At 44.2% G+C, this 17,893-nt stretch overlaps 1 protein-coding gene across 2 annotated transcripts in view; it reads right to left on the reverse strand.

Annotated features, from left to right (window-relative positions):
- The window catches only part of CERS6 (ceramide synthase 6), a 318,039-nt gene that overhangs the window by 58,842 nt on the left and 241,304 nt on the right, over nucleotides 1–17,893 (reverse strand). For both annotated transcript variants that reach the window (XM_077447910.1, XM_077447909.1), the window contains exon 8: nucleotides 1,052–1,158. In XM_077447910.1, coding sequence (XP_077304036.1) covers nucleotides 1,052–1,158 — 107 coding nt within the window. The remainder of the gene's footprint in view (nucleotides 1–1,051; nucleotides 1,159–17,893) is intronic.

Genomic DNA, 17,893 nt, shown 5'->3' on the forward strand with positions numbered 1-17,893 from the left:
AGGGTAAAAGTGATAGACTGGCCAAGCATGTCTCCAGACCTAAACCCTATTGAGCATCTGTGGGGCATCTTCAAATGGAAGATGTAAGAGAGCAAGGTCTCTAACATCCTCCAGCTCTGTGAAAAAGGACTCCAGTGGCAACCTGTAAAGCTCTGGTGAACTGCATGCCCAAGAGGGTTAAGGCAGTGCTGAAAAATAATGGTGGCGACACAAAATATTGACAGTTTGGGCCCAATTTGGACATTTTCACTTAGGGGTGTACTCACTTTTGTTGCCAGTGATTTAGACATTAATGGGTGTGTGTTGAGTTATTTTTTTTTATTTTGACGGGACAACAAATTTACACTGTTATACAAGCTGTACACTCACTACTTTATATATATTATATATTTATTTTATATATATATATATATATATATATATATATATATATATATATATATATATATATATATATATATAGAGAGAGACATGGCCGGTAAAGATTGCAGAATTGTTTGTTTTATGCTAAAATCCTGCAAATTACACTGTCCCAAGTGCTACAGTCATTTCTGAGTTTGTATATCAGGAGCCCTGACTTTCTCCTGATTTCATAGTTTAAATGTATAGTATATTTCAGAAAGTGACTCAGAAACAGAGAACTGAAAATCTTTGGCCTGGGATATAAAATTATTTTTAGTTAAACTTACAATAATAACACAGATAAATTAACCTAATCAGAATATGCGTTAGCTGAAAAAAGTCTGCGTGCTACTTCCCTTTAAGTACATAACTGACATTACAGTACTATTAAGTATGAAAGTGCCATGCACTAATATTGTTTCTGACTTAATGGCTAAGTAGGTGACAGCTGCGTCATCCTTTGGTAAATCTTCCTTCAGCAAAAATATTTTGAAGCATGGAGTATGGAATGATCAATGGATTAAAGAAATTCATGAAATCAAATCAACCCAATAAAAGCCTTCTAATGGCAGGCTGTCATCAACGAAGCTTAGGATATCATTATCACTGCATAACATAAGTCATTTTCTTCAATGTCATGACTACTTACCATAAAGGGAAAACACCAAGTCTAGCAATTACGAAAACCAGAGCAAACACAACAAATAGGAGGTCACACAGTTTTTGACATTTTGAGTAATTTGCCATTTTTGCTGCCTGGAAGAGAGGGAAAAAAAAATAAATGAATAAATTGACGTTACTGCAAACTGACTGACAGCTCCAGCCTGTTATTAACAACTGGTGATTTTTTTTATTTTCACCCTTTAAATTGTTTTTGTAGAAGAAATTAAAACAGACGCTCCAGCCTTGAGACATTGCCTAGATACTGTTTGACTTTTGTTCAGAGTAGGATTATAGGATCAAGGAGAAATTTATTAAAGTGCCAAGAATGTCTGAAAGCCAAAGTGATAGTGGCTTGTTTATTGCGTTTTCACTTGGTTTATGACAAGGTAATACATTTCATGACTTATATTCTCTGTAGCTGTATACGTAGATATAACTGATATATATAGTGTGTGTGTGTGTATGTGTGTGTGTATATGTATATATATATATATATATATATTATATATTTATGGCTGAAGCCCTATGACCGATACGTATCCGAACAATACAAACTTATCATGAGATACCCTATATGAAATGGACCTGAAAGTGTGCCCTGGTCTAATGGACGGTATACCAAAATAAGGGGGCATACCCAGTAATTAGAAATGAATGTGTTTGAAGAGAAATGTTTTGATAAATGCCCTAAAAAAGGGGATGGGAGGGTGGGTATTGCGCACAGGAAACCGACAAAGACCACAGGCGAGTGGGCTGGTTAAATACCCCCCGGGCTCCTCCCATAAACTCAGGCCACCATACTGGCCTTCTTACTTATGACTGAAGCCCTATGACTGATACGTATCCGAACAATACAAACTTATCATGAGATACCCTATATGAAATGGACCTGAAAGTGTGCCCTGGTCTAATGGACGGTATACCAAAATAAGGGGGCAAAACACTTAGGTAGGGATAAGAGAGTTTTTATTGTTTCCAGCTTAACCTTTATTGAGCAAGTTGAGTGAATGCTCGGGACATCTCTACCTGTGGGTTAGGGATGTACCGAGTGAAGCAGGCCGATTTCCACCTGCCCAATCTTTTGATGACGTGGTCCGGGACCCCGTGCCGGGATGCGGATGAAGCTGCTCCGATGTGGAAGGAGTGGCCGGAATACTCACCGGGATTGAGGAGCAAGTTGCGGAGGAGAATTCTAACATGTTTAATGAACTGGCAGCTCGTTAACGGTTTGACCGGGAAGGGCAAAAGAGGGCTAGAGTCCGGGAGCTCGGGTAACCGAGAGAGTAACTGTGTAAGCACAGCGACCGGACACCAGGCGTTGTTGGTTTTGTAGAGGTGGATATCTACGCCGGTGCCTGTTTGCTGGGTCTTGGTTACCGAGAGGTGGAGGATGAAGTGGTCCTGGTGACGGAGCAGATGACGTCTGCTAAGGACTGGAGTATGTGGGCTGTTATGAGTGAACTCGCTGGGCCGTAGGAAGCCATAGTAGGCCAGGTAAATGGCTGCCTGTATGACCAGACTGGGGAGAACACCGAAGGGGTAACTGGTAAGCATGGTGGACATGTCCCTGAAGATGGAACTGGTGATGGGGAGCCGTTTGACTTTTTTTTTTTTTTTAACGGTTTTTATTGTAGTTTTACAGAATAACAATAAGTATTGAACGGTGTCATACATCAGTAGATTGAAAATCGGTTACCGATACATACTTGTTATCAGAATACAAACAGTTGCGAACTATTTCAACAGTGAAGCACAGTATAATTGCTGGGAGGAAGGCTGAGAACGGTGTCATGCCACTCCAGACACCCCATCTGGGAACTAACTGTATCTGGAGGCGGCAGACAACCCCTTCCCGAGTGTGCAGTATAAGTCGATGCAGGAAAAACCTAGAACTTAACTGAAAGAAGGGGAGAAATAATAATAAAAAAAAAAAAAAAAAACAGTTACCAACATAGGTCCCTAGTTTATAGTGTCGACAGTACATCACAGTTGATTACATAAGACTTAGAACCCGATGTTGGGTGCTTCCGCACAGTTGTGTGCAGGTAATTTGAAATACAATTCTGCCAATACAGGGGGGTGCAATGGGTTACAGTAGGAGGTGCAGGAATCCTACGTATTATGTGACAGAGAAGTCATTCCAGCTCTATGCCCGTTTGACTTTTATTGGCGGCTGTTGCTTCTGGATGCCGCGCAGGATGGCTCGGATCGCATGGAACGAGAAGATGGACGGCTTGGTAGGATCCTGAAGTGAGAGGAAGTGCTGTATGCCAGCTAAGTATAAGCGGATGGTGTTAAATGACAAGGCCAGTTGATTATGGCAGTATGAGGTGAAGGCTAGTATGTGCCTAGCGTCTGTGGGGGTGCCTACTGTGGAGGCGAGCAGAAATGTATTGAACGCCTTCCAGGCTACTCGGTAGGCTTTCAGAGTATTGTTCGATAGTGAATGGTTGATGAGCTGAGTGGCTCTATGTAGATGTGGCTCTAGTCCAGGGTCAACCGAGACCAATGCGGGATAGGAGCTGAAACGGTATCTGCACTGGGAACCTGCTGAAAGAAGGACAGGAAATTAAAGCGGGACAATGCGTCAGCTGCACGGTTGTACTTTCCTGGGATAAACGTGCAGTAAACATTGAACTGATGCTGCAGAGACAGCTGCACCAGCCTGCGTAGGAAGGACATCACGGAGAGAGATTTGGACCTGCCCTTGTTGACAATTTCGGCTGTGGCCTGGTTGTCGGTGGTGAAACCTACAGTTTGTCCTGTCCAGGTATGACCCCAGAGCTGGGCGGCTGCTACCATGGGGTAGAGCTCGAAAAGGGATGACAACTGACTAAACCCAGGGATCCTGAGTATTTGAGAAGGCCAGGGTCCGGCGAACCAATGGTGGCCAAAAATTGCCGCAAACCCTGTGGAGGCCGCGGCATCTGTCACTACCTGTGGCGAGAGAGGTGAGATATACGGGATGAACAAAGAGATACCATTCCAGGTGGACAGGAACTCGTCCCACATCGACAGGTCTGCTAAGGCTGCGGTATCTAGGCATAGGATTTGATCCGGGTCTTGTGCCTGAGAAAGGTAGACCAACAGGCGTTTCGTCATTCAGACGTCATCTGGCGCTCCAGATGATGTCTGAATGACGAAAAGCGTAGGGCGTGGCCAGATACGTACACCTCCAGTGCAAACGGCGTGCTAGCCGAGCGGAAGTTCCGAACGCTTTTTACAATACGTGTTTTATCGTACTAAATGTGAGTACTTTTAAGTTGTTACAAATAAACTGAGTTGCAAACATACTATACCATGGAAAGTCCTCTTTTTTACCATATGTAATACGAGGTACAACATCCCCACGGAGGAACGAGGGATCTCCCCAGCATTTCAGCAAAGACAGCCCAAGAAGCGACACAGTGGCTTATACTGTGGAGGCTGATCCACCCCAGACGGGGTCGTATTTCTGGTGAGAGCAAAATTCATAAATACGAACGGATAAGCGAAGTTACTCCCTCCACTCCTCTTCTATACATAGAAAACCTTTTTCACTATCTAATTTTCATTTTTATTTTTCAATTTTTACCCTATTAGACTTTCATATCTGATTTGTCGTTGCAAGATTTTTTTCACATTATTTTTTTCACATTATGGACTAAATCTCTATTATTACTTGTATTTTTTCCCAATTTTCTTATCTCTACTTGGGAATTTTTTAAACCTAACACAGTGTGTATATATTTGTTGCACTTTTCATATTTCATTTTTCACTTGTGTTCACAATTGTACATATTTGAATTTTTTGGTTTTTGTTTTATGGTCATTTTATTGAATTTGTAAACCAAAGCACTTGGTTACGCCATCACCACAGTCACAGGCACTTTGAGTATTTTTTAGAATTTCACTGTTGATTATAGATTGAGTTTAGTAAACATAGCATCAACCATTCATCCATTTATTTCAGCTATCTAATTCATTTATTTTATTGTGTAATTCACATTTATATATATATTTTTTATTCTTATTCTTATTCTTACCCTTATTTTTATATCAATTTATTAACCAGCACGCTGGAAAATTTATATTCACTTCTGTATTCACAATTTAATATTGACTGATTCTTAGCACTATACTATTTATATTATTTATTGGGTTTATTATTTTAGTATATCTTGGTTCATTCAGGATTTTAAGAGTTTAATATTATTAGCCAGCAAGCTGGAAAATCTGTACATTTCTATGACACTTATATTTAGTGAGTTTAAAAAGGTATAGCGCCATATCTATTTTCTCTATCTCACCTTTCTTACTGTTCCATCCATTAGGACGGAAACAAAATAGAGGCTGCTCTTACCTACATTACATTATATTATATATACTCTCTGTTTAACAAATCCCATAGCGTGCCCTATCCTTTTATTTGTATTTTAATGAGAACTCTTCGGAAGGACTCAAGGAGTTTAAGCTGGGAATGTGGGAAGAACGAGGCGCAGACAGGTCGTACACCAAACGATTTTTATTAGAAAATTTGCCCTTGACAAGCCCAATAGGGCTAACTCTCCACATATTGAAGGGGGGCTGTGAGAAGGGACCTATGACAAAGCCTCGTTCCACCTCGTTCTGCAGCAGTTGGTCAATGGCTTGCTCGTCAGCGGCTGCTGAGCGGAGGTTTCTGCACTCGTAGGTCTGGTGGGGTAAGGAGATGAGGCCGGTGTGGAAGCCTGTCGTGAAGCCACCGATGAGGAAGGTGGCTAGTGAAGGAGTGGGGTGCATAGTGAGGTAGAAGCCCAAGCATAGGAGGTCTATGCGGCTCAGTCATGAGCCCTTGTGTGCTTTGACCTGGGGTGCGCTCTGTAACATACGACACAGATGTGCAATAGGCGGCACTGGCTAAAATTGCACGAGCCGTAGTTATAATTATTGCAGATGGCCGCTCCCCCTACGGTTCGGACCGTACGTCCGAATTTGTCCACTTGATTCTTTGGCGCAGGGCCTGATTGGCCTAGGGCTGCACCAGAGGTGGAGGGGAACTCTACCGGGCGACTAACCGGTATGTTGGTGCACCAGGAAGCGGTATGGGTGGAGGACTGGCAGATGGCACACAGGGGTGAACGAAGGCCGGCAAAATGCCGACAGAACAGTTCCGTGTTCATAAGGCTCCAGTCTGTGGGTTACTGGAACTGTGTCAGTTTAGCGGCTGCCTTGGCTGAGAATGACCGATGATAGTCGTAGAAGGAGAAGCCTCCGTATTTGTATCCTAGGTCCACTACCGTGTGGAGGTACAAATCCAGCTCTTCCCTCCTGGCAGGGGATGCTGAGCAAATGACGTCTCTCATCATCCCAAAGGCTAGGGCAAACTCTGGGATGGAAAGTTTACGATTCAGCCTGGGGTCCTTAGCTTTGAGGACTACGGAGACGTCTCCCCAGGAGTAAGCCTTGTTTTCTGCAAGGTCATGTACCGAAATGAGCAGGGAGGCCAGGTTGACATCCTTGCCGTCCAAGATGTCCTTCCTAATGCCGGCCGGCACCAGATGTGCTGGACAGACCACGGGACATGTTCCTTCGTTACCTGTCGGCAGTGGTGACGGGACTGGAACCGGAACAGGGGTGGTTGTGGCTGGGAGAGCTTCTAGGAGCGTCACTCTGGCCTGGACGTCCGTGACCGTATTGGTTAGGGACGACACCATAGCGTGCAGTTGGCCTATAGCCGATGAGATGGACTGGAGCGTAGCCTGAGGCGGGCTACTAGGCCCGGTCGTAGCTGGTGGGGTAGAGAGGAGCCTGAAAAGCTCTGCCTTCCTAGCCGTAGCGGGGAAAGGAATGCCCCTGCGTCTCAGCTCCGCTGTCAGCCTGGGGATAGTCCAACCCCTGAAGGACTGTACGCTGTCGCTCACTGAAGGCGGGCGAGGAGACAAGGGGGCGGTAAGGTCTTCGCTGCCGAGTTGGGACATGGCTCCAGGTAAATCGTGCCCTAGGAGTGATGTCCTATCTCTTTGGGGACGAAGGATGGACGACCGGAACCTATAGAGGGTGACATAAGTCAAGACTGTTTCTCTATTTTACCAAGCAAACCCACCTATTTGCTGAGCACTAAGGCGGGAGCGAACGTGTATATATATATATATATATATATATTGTCCCAAGCCTTCACATACATATATATGTATGCCAGCATGGTTGCTGTCGCATTTTCCACGCCTTTCCTTCTCTCCCTCCTTTTTTTTTTTTTTTTTTTACCTAGGAAGATAACGTCCAAGCTGGTGCAGGGTGGACCTACTGAACTTGACTGACCTGGAGAGAGAAACAACAGATGACAATTGGTGAGAACCTAACAAGTAAACTGAAGAGTGACGTGAACGGCTGGCTAACATGACCGAAGTGCACCGTTGAGTAGACATTTTTCCCGCCACCACTCCTTTTTTATCACCGCCATTTATTTATCATCCTCATTTTTTTTTTTTTTTGCTGTCCAATCCGACGTATCATATGCGTAAAGGACGAAGTGCGAGATGACCCGTGTCCAATGCGGGAGCGTAAATAAGTGCTGTAGTTATGACCGTACAATAAGGCAACCTGTTGAAAAAGTGAAATGTGGCCGTTCCCTCTGGGGCACGCCGAACCGAATCGATGCATCACGGATGCTACTGGATTCGAGTCGGAGCGCTGTAAGTGACAGTGAAATGAAGCATGATTTGCCATGACAGAGGCACGAAATGGTCGTGTCGCGAGTGCGACTGACAACAAAGCGGACTCTGGAGCATGTACTGAAATGTGGGAAATAACCTGGGGCGAACCGGAACGAATCGGTGCATGTGTATGTGCGACTGGATTCGAACCGGAGCGCAGAGCGTGACAATGAAATGAAATGAACAACTTCTGTCATGACAGAGGTCTGGATCGGCTGGCCACGAACTGCGACTGGAACCGACCGGTCTCTGGAGCATGCACTGAAATGAGGCTGAAAAAATACCTGGGGCCGTCCGGACGAATCGATGCACAGGGATGCGACCGGATTCGAACTGAACGCACTACGTGACAATGAAATGTTTCCCATGATAGAGCTACGAATCGGAGAGGACGCAGCCTGCGACCGTCAACGAGCGGGCTCTAGAGCATGTACTGAAATGAGGCCAACGCAACTGGGACACGTTGATCGAACCCGTGCGTTTTGAGAAATGCGACTGGTTTCGAATCGGAACGTGATAGGTGACAGTGAAATGATTCCCATGACAGAGACCCGATCGATTAGCACCAAGCGGTTTCTGGAGCATGTACTGAAATGAGGCCAACGCAACTGGGACACGTTGATCGAACCCGTGCGTTTTGAAAAATGCGACTGGTTTCGAATCGGAACGTGATAGGTGACAGTGAAATGATTCCCATGACAGAGACCCGATCGATTAGCAACGAGCGGTTTCTGGAGCATGTACTGAAATGAGGCCGAGCAACTGGGGCACACCGGAGCGAACCGTCGCATTTAAACGAATGCGACTGGATTCGAATCGGGGCGGGGTGAGTGACAGAAATGAGTGAAATGATGAAATGACCTACGTGAGCCAGCTGTGGCAGAGGTACGAATCGTTGTGCCGTGAGGTGCGACTGGCAACGATTAGACTGTGGAACATGGTGATGAGTAGGGATGAGCTTCGTGTTCGACTCGAACATTGGCTGTTTGGCCGTTCGGCGAATTCCGAACGTTTGGGCCGTTCGCGTCAAAATTCGAGTGACGCGCGCGCGGACCACAATGCACTGCGGTGGCGCAGTGCATTGCTGCCCCATGATTGGCCAAGCATGCACTGTGACCCCGCATGCTTGGCCAATCGCAGCGCCGGCAGCGAGGAGAGCCATGATTGGCCACAGGCATCCTGGCTGTGGCCAATCATAGCTCAGGCTGTGTAGTGCACGCCCCACACTATATAAGGCCGCCTTTGAGGCGGCTTCGTGTAGTGTGTTACTTAGCATCTGAAGCAGTGGGTGTTCTGTGTACCTTCAACACAGTACACACCAATCGTTTTTGGCTGATTTCCTATCTTGCTGCTGTGTAGTGGTTGTTGTCTGTGCCCTGACTGCAGTATACACCACTATATTCACCTCACCTATATAGCTAGTGATCTAGCTTTAACCCCCCTGACGGTATTCCCGAGTCTGACTCGTGGTGGATTTTTTATACCAAAATCGGTATCCCCGAGTCAGACTCGGGACAGCGTCGCTGGATCCAGGAGGAGGTTTCCTTACCTTCTCCTTCGAATCCAGCGTTGTCTCCCCGCTGTACGAGCGAGCCGTGTCTCGCTCGATCTATCACATCGGCGATCTCCGTGCCCTGCGAGCGTTGCGACGCACGGGCACGGAGATCGGCGCCAAATTCAAAAAGTGAAATAAACAGTATACATACAGTATAATGTAATCTTACAGATTACATTGCTGTATGTAAATATTTCACATCCCCTTTGTCCCTAGTGGTCTGCCCAGTGTCCTGCATGCAGTTTTATATTGTAAAAACTGTTCTTTATGCCTGGAAACTGGAGATTGTCCATAGCAACCAAAACTGTCACTGTACATCAAAAATGATTTTAGACCAGCTAGAAAACAGCGATAATAAATTAGAATGACTCGCAGAATTGAGCGATAGCGATTTGTGGGGAGATCCGTCATCAAATACTGAAAAGTAATGACAGTGACAATTCTGCAACTCGGCAAATTTCAGTGTTTTTGATTAGATTACATTATTGAATAATTTTTATTATTGTTATATTATTATTTGGTACAATTATTTATAATTATTTATTATATTATAATTTATGATTTAATTTTTCAAACTTTATCATACCTGGGATGTCTGCTAGACTCTGGTTTGGACAGATTTAAGAGAGTTATTCCTAAGAATTGCAGGACTACAATATAAAACGCCAAATTTTCATGCAAAATAATGGTACCGCTTTTAGCACCTAAAATCCGAAATAATGGTACCGCCAGGGAGGTTAACCACTTAACAACTGCCCATTGCCGATTAACGGCTTCAGGGGGGTTGTTTAACTCTGAGAGGCCGTTAATTAACGGCCTCCCAGAATTCTGCTCTCGCGTGCCCCGAGGTGTGCGCACTCGAGAGCATCCGTGACCGCCGGGTCGCATCACGGATCACGGTAAACGGCCGCTCATAGCGGCCGTTTACCACATGATTGCTCCGTCAAATGACGGAGTGATCACTTGGAAACAAACCGGCGTCATGTTATGACGCCTGTTCCTCCCTCCCCTCTCTGTACCGATCGGTACAGCGGAGGGGAAAGAGATCGGTGTCAGCAGCGATGTGGGCTGCACCTGCAGTGCCCACATCGCTGCTCACCGAATTTAACCCCTCAATTCCCTGCCAATACTCTGCAATACCAGTGCATACTCTGCAGTACCCTGCCATTACTCTGCAGTACCCCGCCATTACTCTGCAGTGCAGTACCCTGCCATTACTCTGCAGTGCAGTACCCTGCCATTACTCTGCAGTGCAGTACCCTGCCATTACTCTGCAGTACCCCCCATTACTCTGCAGTAACCCCCATTACTCTGCAGTACCCCCCAATACTCTGCAGTACCCGCCATTACTCTGCAGTACCCGCCATTACTCTGCAGTACCCCCAATACTCTGCAGTACCCTGCCATTACTCTGTAGTACCCCCCAATACTCTGCAGTACCCTGCTATTACTCTGTAGTACCCCGCCAATACTCTGTAATACCCTGCCATAAATTGCCATACCCAGCCATACTCAGAGATACCCAGCCATACTCGGTGATACCCTGAAATACTCAGCCATAGACGCCCCCACCCCTCACCGCCCTCCGGTGCTTCTACCAACTCGCCAGTACGATCAAAGCCAGAATCTTTTTTTTATTTTTTATTTCAGGCTTCCCAGCCTAGAGGTGAGATGTGGGGTCATATTGACCCCCCAGATTTCACTGTAAAGAGGACCTGTCACCCCATATCCCTATTACAAGGGATGTTTACATTTCTTGTAATAGGAATAAAAGTGATCATAAATATATTTTTGGGGAAAAAAATGTCAAACTAACATAAATAAAGTAAAATGAACAATAAAAAAATAAAATAAAAATTAAAGCGCCCATGTCCCCATGTACTCGCATGTGCCACACATGTGAGGTATCGCCGAGAATGTTAGAGCGAGAGCAATAATTCTAGTCCTAGACCTCCTCTGCAACTCAAAACATGTAACCAGTAAAAAAAAAATTAAAGCGTCGCCTATGGGGATTTTTTAAGTAGCGACGTTTGGCGCAATTCCACGGGCATGTGCAATTTTGAAGAGTGACATGTTTGATATCTATTTACTCAGCATAACTTCATCTTTCACTTTATGCAAACATTGGGCTAACAAGTGGTTAATAATAGAGCTTGCAGTCAGTAGTGTTAGGAGATAGTGCGTGCTGTCTGCGTGCTCTGTACCCAGTACATACCGCTATAATATAGGGCAGGCCCCTACTTTCAAACATCCAACTTACAAACATCTCCTACTTGCAAACGCAAGGAGACAGCAGCAAGTGAGATGAAAAAAGATGGACGACAAAACAAATTATACAGGGGTGATAACCCTTCCCTATGTTTTCCAAAAAGCTTAAAGATAGTTTTTTTGACTGGAGCTACACTTTAAAAATGTACCGGTTGAAAATGACAAACAGATTCAACTTAACACAACAAACCTACACAGTCCCTGTCTTGTTTGCACCGCCTGTATACTGCTGTTCTGAGTATATAGGGCCTGGGGGCCACACGCATTTCCTTTTTTTAATATGGGTACGGGGTTCCCCTTAATATGCGTACAAGACCCAAATAGGCTGGTAATGGGCAGGGAGGGCTACCCATGCCATGTTTCTCAATGATTTTCAACCATATTGCAGGAACCAGATATAACATTAAAACCGCAAGCAGTTTTAAATGGTGTTATTTCCGTTTAATGTCATTTTGTGCAGGGACTGTTCTAAACACGGGAAACATGTGGCACTTCACAGGCATACTACAGACACCATATTTAAAGGAATATTTCACTTTTTTTTCACTTTAATCGTCATTAAAATCAGTGCTCCCGCCAAAACGGCAGTTTTTAAAACTTTTTTTTGCAGTGACCCATGTCCCCTGAGGCAGGAGGCAGGTCCCCAAACCCTTTTTAGGACACTATCTTGCATATTAGCCGTTAAAATTAGCACTTTCCAATTCGAACGTTCGAGTCCCATAGACTTCAATGGGGTTCTAACGTTCGTACCGAACGCGGGGGTCGTTCGCAAGTTCTGGTGCGAACCGAACGGGGGGGTGTTCGGCTCATCCCTAGTGATGAGGCAGATAACACAACAATTTACGAAAACAGTGCAGATTTTCCTTCGAGCATTTGCTACTGAAATGAGGCCCGTGAAATGAAGGGCGCTGCGAAAATGGTGCGTTTGAGTGATAAACGACCCGGTTTGTAACGAATGACTCGAGATATTTCAAGTTTACGATACTCAAAATGAAATGTTTTAGTAAAGGAAGGCCAAACGAGACCCTTACCTGCGGCAGTCGAGCCAGAGACGTTGTACAAAACACGAACGGGAACAAAAACCACGAGACTTCTGGTAGAGAGAAGTTTCCGAACGGCAACGAAATTCGAGTAGTCGGCCTAGTGACGTAGTATTGCGCACAGGAAACCGACAAAGACCACAGGCGAGTGGGCTGGTTAAATACCCCCCGGGCTCCTCCCATAAATTCAGGCCACCATACTGGCCTTCTTACATATATATATATATATGGCACTAGCTGGCAGGATTGTGGGCAGTGTATATGTGTTGCCTAGATTTCTTGCCTACACATTGTGAAGGGCTACAGGGTTTGTGTCTGATATGGACAAAACAAAGTTACTATCTTCTCAGAATTGAATTAAGTTTTGGTCTGGGTCCTGGAGCCCAAAGTCTTTGTAGAGCTCTGGGTAGGAGAGACCCCATTCCTAGTTCCTCATCTTACCAGTAAAAACAAATGGGAAAGTGGCACTGTTACTCGATTAATAGTGTTATTGTCCATTCAGAGAAATGCAGTTCTAATTTGGAGATGAAATAATAATGATTAAAAAGCAAGTAGGAGAAAAACCTTTGTGTTTTCCTAGCAACAAGTCCATATTTCAGGGCAAGCCTTCAGAGGGGAGTTGGAAGCAGACTCCAAGTTACATGCAAAAAGAGAGACAGGAAAGGAGCCACCAGATTAAAGACAGTTGCATTTATTTGAAACACACACATACATCCACTTACATATAGTTTCGAGAATTTCCAGCACAAAAGTACTCAGCGGCGTCAGCCAGCATTAGAGAACCTGTAGATGTTTTTCCCATCAGATGGAGGGTCCCGACTCGCCAAACTTCCCTGTGTGACGGTGTACACCGAGATCGAGGCTTGGCTCGGGTCCACAGTGGAACGCAGGTGTTGTGACACCAATATAATATAACATATATCAATTGTTTCTAAAGTAGTTTTGTTTTTAACTAATCTGTGTAGTCAACCTAAGGGGGTTGCAATATCAGATTTGCTATATATTTTTAATTAACCCCAAATATATGATTGCAATTTTATGTATACATTATGTGTACAGAAAAAAAGCAAGACAATACATGGATATTTGTTTGTATTGAATAATTTTCCTTATTTTTCCTGGCTTTTTCTTTATATATTTTCCCACTATTTTTATTTTTTATTTTTAGTATATTTATCCATGTATATATAGAGCCCAAACTAGGGAATCACCTCCCCTTGCATTTGCAATAATTAAAAGGTTAAAAGTTTGCAGCTGTGTTTCAACTTGATAGTAATTGTTATTTACTGCAGTCGTTAGATGGCAGCAAAATTGGTCAGCACATTTAAGGCTGAATACAACCTGGGTTTCCCTAAGCTTGAGGAAGTAGCGCACCTGTTTGTCTACACGCAGTGCGCATGCTTCGAAACGTTGTCGCTATTGGCAGTGACATCACCACGCTCGACGCCTGCGTTCCACTGTGGACCTGAGCCAAGCCTTGATATCGGTGTACACCGTCAGACAGGGAAGTTCTGCAGGTCGGGACCCTCCATCTGATGGGAAAAACATCTACAGGCTCTCTAATGCTGGCTGATGCCGCTGAGGACTTTTGCGCTGGAAATTCTCAAAACTAAATGTAAGTGGATGTATGCACCTGTGCGTTTCAAATAAATGCAGCTGTTTTTAATCTAGTGGGGCCTTTCCTGTCTCTCTTACTCATCTTACCAGTAGCCACACTTGCTCAGGGTGAGGAGGCTGACTGCTGACAGAACACTAAAAAGGTAAAAGTTGCCTGTTTGCAGGGCTGCTGTTAAAAATCACAGAGCCCCATACAGCCTACCTAACAGTCTCCCTCCCCCTTCTCAGAACATATCAAATTAGATTCTCACTAAAATGCCACAACAGAAATTATACCCCCACCAAACAAGACCCATTTAAAGTGAATACCGCTGCTCTGCAAGCGGCCCGCAATGTTGCAAGGTAGGGTTAGATAGAGCAGGCGGTGAAGAGGGAATATGCCTCTTCACTCCAGAGGCACTCTGAGGAGCAATCCAAATGCTGACTGATCTTCAGTGAGCAAAGAACATTTGAACAGGTCCTTCATTATTTTTTACATTTTTTTTTTTAGAATTACATTTTTTTTGTTTTTATTTATTTATTTATTTTACTGAATGAATGAATGAACGAAATACTTGTATAGCGCACAATGCGAACTGAATCACCTCTAAGCCATGCCATGTAGTTTACTGCCCTCTTGGGGAGCTCTTATGAAATACTAGGGGTCTAAATGGACACTGAATGTATCACTTTTGAGACAAAGGTACAGAGGACAGAGATTCCCCAGTCCCTTTCTCTGCAGCCTCAGCTGCACTGGTCAGTGAATAAATGGGAAGTGCTCTATGCTGAGCGGTATCCTGTTCATTCACAAACTGATGTATGGTAAATACAGTTTACTATGCTTCAGTGATCTATGGGCACAGGAGTGATCTGTACTCATTGTGCTCATTCAGGAAAGGAAGGGGCTGGTAAATATGACATATTTACCAACTCCCAACTTCAGCCAGTGAGAGGGGAGAGGAAGGAGGCCATCACCACTGCAAGACAAAAAGGGCACACAGGGGGACCTGGACAGCTGGTAGAAGGGGGCACAGATTTAACAACCAATCCCCCTGCAGTGCAGCCAGATGGAGAAAGAGGAGGAGGAGCTGGGAGCGCTGCAGGAGTCAGCAATAAGGCAGTACAGCTGGGCTATATGGGCCTCGGGCCCAGTACTCGAGGGCTGGCTGTGCTGCCTTATCAGTGGCCCTGCCTGTTTGTAGTCTGGAAGTCATTAGGGGAGCACTCTTAGCCCTTGTACACACGGTCGGAGATTCCGACAACCAAATCCGTCGGATTTTGTCCAAAACTGTTGCATACACACGGTCGGACAAAGTTGTCACAAAATCCGACATGATGACGTTATTTCTTTACGACGGGACTACGTTCAGGCTAGTAGCCAATAGCTTTGGTGTAGGAATTTGATCTGAGTATGCGTGGCACTTTGTCCGTCGGAATTCTCTACACATGATCGGAGTATGTCCGATCGGAGCATTTTGTCTGATAATTTTACCAACAAGTTGGAAAACTTGGTCCGCACGATACTCCAATGGAAACAGTCTGATGTAGACCACACACAGTCGGAATATCCGACAAAACGGTCCGATCGGACACATTCCGTCGGAATCTCCGACCGTGTGTACAAGGGCTTAGTCAGGAACTGACATGAGTTTAGTTAGTAGCAGATGTTTTCAGATTTTTTTTTTTTTTACTACAGACTAGCTGTACAAAGCCCTCCTGCACTGAGACTATGTTTGTTTGCTGCCTTGCTGAATAATAGCGCAGGGCAAACCAGTTCCTGGGTGTCTCTGTTTCATGCATTCAATACCACACTGATAAAAATGATTCTGTTGGCTTGTAATTTTAACATAAAAATTTCATAATTTTCAAATACATTTTAATTCATTTACTTTGATATTTTAAGTACCTTACTTAATTTTCATTAGTTCTTAAAACACATTGAGGGTTATTTACGAAAGGTAAATCCACTCTGCACTGCAAATGCACTTGGAAGTGCAGTCGCTCTAAATTTAAGGGGTAGATCTGAAATGAGTGGAAGCTCTGCTGATTTTATCATCCAATCATGTGCAAGCTAAAATTCTGTTTTTTATTTTCCTTGCATGTCCCCCTTGGATCTATAGCAACTTTACTTCCAAGTGCACTTGCAGTGCAGAGTGGACTTTCCTTTAGTAAATAACCCCCATAGTTACATAGTAGGTTACATAGTTGCATAGTAGGTGAGGTTGAAAAAATATACAAGTCCAACCTATGTGTGTGGTTATATGCCAGTATTACATTGTATATCCTTGTATGTTGTGGTCGTTCAGGTACTTATATAATAGTCTTTTGAAACTAATCGATGCTCCTTTGCTGAAACCACCACCTGTGGAAGGAAATTCCACATCCCTCTACCCTCTACACAGTTTAAGGTTAAACCTCTTTTCTTCTAATTTTAATGAGTGGCCTCTCAAGCATCTCTTCTCCAGAGAGAATAAGTGCTTGCAACCTTTCTTCATAATATCCTCCAGACACTTTATTAGCTTTGTTGCCCTTCTCTGTAGTCGCTCCATTTCCAGCACATCCTTCCTTCGGACTGGTGCCCAGAACTGGACACCATACTCCAAGTGAGGCCGGACCAGAGTCTTGTAGAGTGGGAGAATTATCGCTTTATCTCTTGAGTTTTAATGCATGCCAATATTCTGTTTGCTTTGTTAGCAGCAGCTTGGCATTGCATGTCATTGGTGAGCCTATCATCTACTAGGACCCCCAGGTCCTTTTCCATCCTTGATTCCCAAAAGGGTTTTCCCCCCAGTGAATAGATTGCATTCATATTTTTGCCACCCAACTGCATTATTTTAAATTTTTCCACATTAAACCTCATTTGCCATGTAGTTGCCCACCCCAATAACTTGTTGAGATCTTCTTGCAAGGTTTCCTGCAGCAAAGTTATTGCCCTGCTTAGCTTAGTATTGTCCGTAAATACAGAGACTGAGTTGTTTACCCCATCCTCCGGGTTGTTTATGAATAAATTAAATAGGATTGGTCCCAGCACAGAACCCTAGGGGATCCGATTTTACACCCCTGACCATTCCGAGTACTCCCTATTTATCACCACCCTCTTTGTACAATAAACGTTTATGGGGAACTGTGTCAAATGGTTTTTGCAAAATCCAGATACACATCTCCGGGCCTTCCTTTGTCTAGATGGCAACTCCCCTCCTCTTAGAAGGTTAATAGATTGGTTTGGCAAGAACAAGTCTTCCTGAATCCATGCTGATTACTGCTAATGATATTGTTTTCATTACTAAAATCTTGTAAATATAGTTCCTTATCATCCCCTCCAAGAGCTTGCATACTATTGATGTTAGGCTAACTGGACTGTAATTTCCAGGGATGTATTTTGGCCCTCTTTTAAATATTGGTTCTACATTGGCTTTTCTCCAATCAGCTGGTACCATTCCAGTCAGTAGACTGTCAGTAAAAATTAGGAACAATGGTCTGGCAATTACTTGACTGAGTTCCCTAAGGACCCTGGGGTGCAAGCCATCTGGTCCCAGTGATTTATTAATGTTAAGTTTTCCAAATCTATTTCTAATTCTGTCTCTGTTAGCCATGAGGGTGCTTCCTGAGATGTGTCATGAGGATAAATACACACCTTTTATATTTACTAAAATAATGTATAATATTGAGTAATCGAGACAAAACATTTAAGGTAT

This window comes from Lithobates pipiens, unplaced genomic scaffold, assembly GCF_037356315.1.
Source record: "Lithobates pipiens isolate NorthernLeopardFrog02 unplaced genomic scaffold, aLitPip1_a1.2 Scaffold_22, whole genome shotgun sequence".
NCBI classification, from domain to species: Eukaryota; Metazoa; Chordata; class Amphibia; order Anura; family Ranidae; genus Lithobates; species Lithobates pipiens.